Genomic DNA, 6216 nt, shown 5'->3' on the forward strand with positions numbered 1-6216 from the left:
ACTTGGCAGACGATGCACCATCCTCCCAATGAAAAGCAGGGGTGTCACTAGCACGTTAAGGGACCATACAATAAGTGTCAGGGGCCCGAGACTGTTCAACTGTCTCCCAGCACACATAAGGGGGATTACCAACAGACCCCTGGCTGTCTTCAAGCTGGCACTGGACAAGCACCTAAAGTCAGTTCCGGATCAGCCGGGCTGTGGCTCGTACGTTGGTTTGCGTGCAGCCAGCAGCAACAGCCTGGTTGATCAGGCGCTGATCCACCAGGAGGCCTGGTCACAGACCGGGCCGCGGGGGCGTTGACCCCCGAAACTCTCTCCAGGTAAACTCCAGGTAAGAGCCGCGACACACAGGAGAAACCATGTAGGAAAGTTTACACAGAAAAAGACACTCGTACATATATCTCCTATACTAAGATATCTTTTCTCTTACAATTAAACATTACATTTTCATTTATTACTAATAAGTATCAAAGAAAATTTATGGGGTAAAAATATTATGAATATATTAATTGATTGGTATATTAGTGTATATATCAGTGTTATGTAATGAAAGGAATATATCAGAGTTTATACAGATACTTATACATCAATACTGATACCATGAGAGTTTACTGTATTTTCAATTAAGCTATTGTTATCGTTCATGTTAGTATATGGGAAGTTAACTTCCGTAATGACTCGTTCAGTCTGTTGGTTTTAAACCATAAAAACTATTAAAAAATTAATACAGAATAAAATATCTTCTTCATTTTGTAAAATGCATAAAAACGTTGATGTAGTTACCAAGAATAATCATGTCCTTACGAAAAAATATATTGGGCACGAATACGTCGCCGCCAAATTTCTTATTTTGTGTATGATGTTGACACAGTGAGAAACTTAGGAATGGCTTCAAGGAACAGATCGCTATTTCTCTGTAACAAAACTGCAGTCTTTATTTCCCATGAATGCTAAATACCACTTTCGTTACCAGTTCAAACCACAGACATTGTGGGGAGATCCAAGTGCCGAAGGTTACTCTGCGAGGGAGGCGCCACCTGTCCTATATAAAGTCCTGGACACACCAGCGCCATCACATTGTTCAAGTCGTCAACCTCTCAACTCCTGCAGTCATGGTATGAGTTAATACTTAGTGAGAAGTTGCTCTAAAACACTTGCACAATAATGTAATATATCATATATTATTATTTTGAACCAACAATTCTTTGTCTTTCAGTATTTCCTGCCAGTGACGGTGGTGTTGTCCGTGATGGCTGCTGTTCATGGTGGACTAATTGGGGGTCTCGGTGGCTATGGTGGACACGGTGGATATGGCGGTCTAGGTGGTCTTGGCGGTCTAGGTGGTCTTGGCGGAATTGGAGGACTTGGAGGTCTTGGCGGACTTGGTGGCATTGGCGGCCTTGGAGGATATGGAGGCTATGGCGGCTCTAACGGATTTGGTGGCTTTGGCGGCCATGGTGGAGGATTTAATGGAGGATACAGTAAGCATTGGATTTCCTTGGCTATACTTAATTATATCCAAAAATATTTTATTACACTCTTTATTTGGTTCCAAAGAGCGGGCTAAATGTCTCGGGTTCGATTCCCGCCTTTTCGCAGTATTGTATTTGCTTAAAAACTACTTTGTTCTGTGGAAGCACTAATATGTGTACTGCTCCTTGAGACTGCAATCCCAAACTGGATAAGAATGAAATTAGTCCTGTAGTATCGACTGCCAGGAATATGCTGGCACCGGGAGGCACACCCAGTGTACTTGCTGGGTGCCTGTGTTTTTAGCATGGTGGTCAAGTGGTTTAAAGCATCGGGAGGTTAACTTGGCTTATATATATATATATATATATATATATATATATATATATATATATATATATATATATATATATATATATATATATATATATATATATATATATATATATATATATATATATATATATATATGTGTGTATGTGTATGTATGTGTGTGTGTGTGTATGTGTATGTGTATGTGTGTGTGTGTGTGTGTGTGTGTGTGTGTGTGTGTGTGTGTGTGTGTGTGTGTGTGTGTGTGTCTGTGTGTGTGTGTGTGTGTGTGTGTGTGAATGTAAAGTATTATTAATATAGGTTTTATCATTCCACAGGCAGCCAAGGAGGACACACGTTTGTGCTGAGCAAGAGTCACGGTAAGGCAGCAACACTTCTTTATGTTTATCGCACAAGAAATGCAACAATATCATGTACATATACAGTACTTACATAAAATATATTATATCATTGTTAATAATGTTATCTTCCATGTTTACAGGGAGTCATGGAGCGTTTGGCCAGGGTGGACAACACGGATTTGGCAAAGGTGGTGGATTCAACGAATTTGGCAAAGGTGGTGGATTCGGCGGCGTTGGTGGTTTGGGTGGGTACAGTGGATTGGTCCACAATGCTTAGTATTTTTTCGAATTTTATATCATTTGTTAGTGGCAATATAAACTGGAACTTGTCTTAAGTACCACACTACAGCATATTTCATAATTTCAGGCTACGGGAAGTAGTACGTCTGGCCTCATTATGTTCTGACCAGGTCCGGCACCGTCCCCCTCAGCCCTCTTAACGACTAATACTGGAATAAACTAACTAAACACTAACTCTTCCTTTTTATTGTCATTTTTTTGTAATTACCTCTTTCGTAATATCAAATTCAATTAAGAAATACACTTTGTATTAGCCTCTGGTAAATGGAGCAAGAAATACATTCAGTTTCATTTAGAGATGCAAATGTTATCTTTGCTGTGATTTCTGACGGTGGTACCCTCGTCTAACAAAGGGTAGGTTGCAACATAGACGAATTTCAATTTCACATAGAATCTCAATTTCACATAGAAGTTTGACAGTGATAATTTATTCCAAGCTCCTTGTACATGTCTACAGGGAAAACATAGGTAGCAAACACTGGATTTGGGAACTAGTGGTACCTTCACCACTGTTATTAGAAACAGTCGATTTTACTCTTATGTTTATAAGTCATTACAGAGACAGTAATGTGTGGGATTATGACATTTAAAATCCTAATTCATATCCCCTATTTAGTCTAGATTTTAAAATCTTAATTTCACCTTATATACTTAAGATTCATGGGCTCTTCAGAGGTCATTACTACTCAAGAGTCAGAGAGTAACTGGGAAATTTTACTAGTTCTTTTGCCTGCTTTTCTGTAAATCACATGCAGAACTTTTACATTTTATATTTCAGTTCTGAGATTCTTGATTTTCATTTATTATTCTCGCTGACTGATGGCTCAGTCCATCAAAATCATCTGTCTACAGTGCTGTGTACCAGACAAGTAGCTCACCCATTTGTGATGCTTGTGGCACATTTCAGGGTGCGAACTTATGAATCTGTACCAGGAAGTTCCCACTGGCAAATAGAGAGTGAACAATGGTTTTAGGCAACTGTTTTGCAATTCGTCAGTGAAAAGTGTTTCCTAACCTAAAATATGATAAATAAAGCACACACGCACACACACACACACACACACACACTCACACACATACACACACTCACACACACACACACACACACACACAGACACACACACACACACACACACACACACACACACACATACACGCACACACACAGACACACAGACACACACACACACACACACACACACACACACACACACACACACACACACACACACACACACACACACACACACACTACTTATCTCTCAACCTATCTCTCTCTCTCTAACTATCACTCTCTACCTATCTCTCTCTCTCTCCCTTCTCCCATCTCTCCCCTCTCCCATCTCTCCCTTCTCTCTCTCTCTCTCTCTCTCTCTCTTCCCCATTTTCCCTTCTCACTCTCCCCCTCTCCTACCCTTCCCTTCTCTCTCTTTCCCTCTCACTCTCTCTCTCCCCTTTCCCTTCTCACTCTCCCCTCTCTCTCTCCTTCTAAAAAAAGGGAAGAAAGGAAAAAAAGGGAAAAAAGAAAAAATGGTGGGGACTCACAGGAACCAGGGATCAGATGAGAATGTTTCTGGTAGGGAGGAGTGGATGGAGGAGCAGTGGAAAAGGATGGAACAAGAGTGGGAGAGAAAATTAGGAGAGCTTTCTGAAAAAATGGAGAAAGAGCTCTCTGTGAAATTGGAAAAGAGGTTGGAGAAGGAGAAAAAGAATTGGGAGGCACAAGTCGAAACTGCAGTAGCCAGGATAAGGGTCCTAGAAGTTGACGTAAACAGGCTGAACCGAGTTACAAGGGCAGTGACCAGAGAAGACAGCATATGAAGCTGAGAGGCCGAACAGGAAGGAAGGAGATATGAATTATGCTAAGGTCATATCAGCCTGCCAAGAAGGGCCAAGGAGTGAAAGGGAAGAGCAGCTGGGTGCAGATGGAGAGGGTGATAGGTCGAATGCTGAGGCACAACCATGCTACCAAGAGCCACTGGAAAAATCAAGGGAGAAAATGACCACATACAGACAGGAACCAGAGTCACAGAGGGAGAGGCAATGGGAGGAGGAAAGGGCAAAATCAGTGTTTATCCATGGGCTTCAGGAGAGAGAGGAAAGGACACACACTGAAAGGCGGCAAGAAAAAAGAAAGGAGATTGAGAAAATCATCACGGAAATGGGTGAAGAAAAGATGGACGAGATTGAAAATTTTCAGAGAATAGGGGGGTACTTGAAGGGGAGAAACCGACCAATCAAGCTGATTCTCATGACGGAAACTGCGCGGAACAGGATCCTCCAAGGGAAACCACGGTTGAAATACTCGGAAGAGTACAAGAGGGTGTTCCTAGACAGAGACAGAACACAAACAGAACGACAGCAGCTGAGGGAGAGGACAAAAAAGCGAAAGGAGCTAGGAAAGGAGACAAGGATGGAACCAGCAGAGGTCAGTCAGAGCAGAACAGAGCAGCAAGGGCAAGCACACACACAACTATCCTCAGAACCCCACAACCTATCACACCATCCCAACACACACTACAATCCATACCCACAGCTTCCACCCAACACCGAGCTATAGAATCCCACAGTATGCTACCAGGTCTCCCACCCTCACAGGCCCCCCAAACCACAGTGTTGGAAAGGAAACTGAAGGTATGGTACACAAACGCTGATGGAATAACAAATAAGTGGGAGGAGTGGCACGAAAGAGTCAAAGAGGCATCACCGGACATCATAGCTCTCACAGAAACCAAGCTTACAGGTATGATAACAGATGCCATCTTTCCAACGGGATACCAGATCCTGAGGAAAGACAGAGGGAACAGGGGGGGTGGAGGAGTGGCATTGCTGATCAAAAACCGATGGAATTTTGATGAGCTGGAGAGAGGAGACAGCGGAGAAGAAAGTGATTACATAGCGGGAACGCTTCACTCTGGAGGTCCCAAGGTGGTAATAGCAGTGATGTATAACCCACCACAGAACAGCAGGAGGCCAAGGCAAGAGTATGACGAGAGCAATAGAGCGATGGTTGACACACTGGCTGCAGTGGCCAGAAGAGCTCATGCATGCAGGGCAAAGCTCCTGATCATGGGTGACTTTAACCACAAGGAGATCGATTGGGAGAACTTGGAGCCACATGGGGGCCAAGATACATGGAGGGCTAAGATGATGGAGGTGGTACTGGAAAACTTCATGTACCAACACGTAAGGGACACTACAAGAGAGAGAGGAGAGGATGAACCAGCAAGACTGGACTTAGTATTCACCTTGAGTAGTGCAGATATTGAGGACATCACATATGAAAGACCCCTTGGGGCCAGCGATCATGTGGTTTTAAGCTTCGAATACACAGTAGAGCTACAAGTGGAGGGGGAAGCAGGAAGGCCAGGACGAATGAAGCCAAACTACAAGAAAGGGGACTACACAGGAATGAGGAACTTCCTGAACGGGGTTCAGTGGGACAGAGAACTGGCAGGGAAGCCAGTTAATGAGATGATGGAATATGTAGCAACAAAATGCAAGGAGGCTGAGGAGAGGTTTGTACCCAAGGGTAACAGGAATAATGAAAAAGCCAGGATGAGCCCATGGTTCACCCAAAGGTGCAGGGAGGCAAAAACCAAGTGTGCTAGGGAATGGAAGAAATATAGAAGGCAAAGGACCCAGGAGAATAAGGAGAGCAGTCGTAGAGCCAGAAACGAATATGCACAGATAAGAAGGGAGGCCCAACGACAATATGAAAACGACATAGCAGCGAAAGCCAAATCTGACCCGAAACTGTTATACAGCC

At 43.3% G+C, this 6216-nt stretch overlaps 1 protein-coding gene across 1 annotated transcript; it reads left to right on the forward strand.

The window, feature by feature from the left end:
* The first annotated feature begins 1083 nt into the window (after positions 1–1083).
* LOC138852196 (PE-PGRS family protein PE_PGRS47-like) lies at positions 1084–2652 on the forward strand. The gene is made up of 5 exons (XM_070081904.1): positions 1084–1118; positions 1220–1484; positions 2124–2165; positions 2288–2392; positions 2515–2652. Exons 1-5 carry the CDS (start codon positions 1116–1118, stop codon positions 2526–2528), a joined length of 429 nt encoding a protein of 142 aa, XP_069938005.1. The 5' UTR covers positions 1084–1115; the 3' UTR covers positions 2529–2652.
* The last annotated feature ends 3564 nt before the right edge of the window (positions 2653–6216 follow it).

This window comes from Cherax quadricarinatus, unplaced genomic scaffold, assembly GCF_038502225.1.
Source record: "Cherax quadricarinatus isolate ZL_2023a unplaced genomic scaffold, ASM3850222v1 Contig4906, whole genome shotgun sequence".
NCBI classification, from domain to species: domain Eukaryota; kingdom Metazoa; phylum Arthropoda; class Malacostraca; order Decapoda; family Parastacidae; genus Cherax; species Cherax quadricarinatus.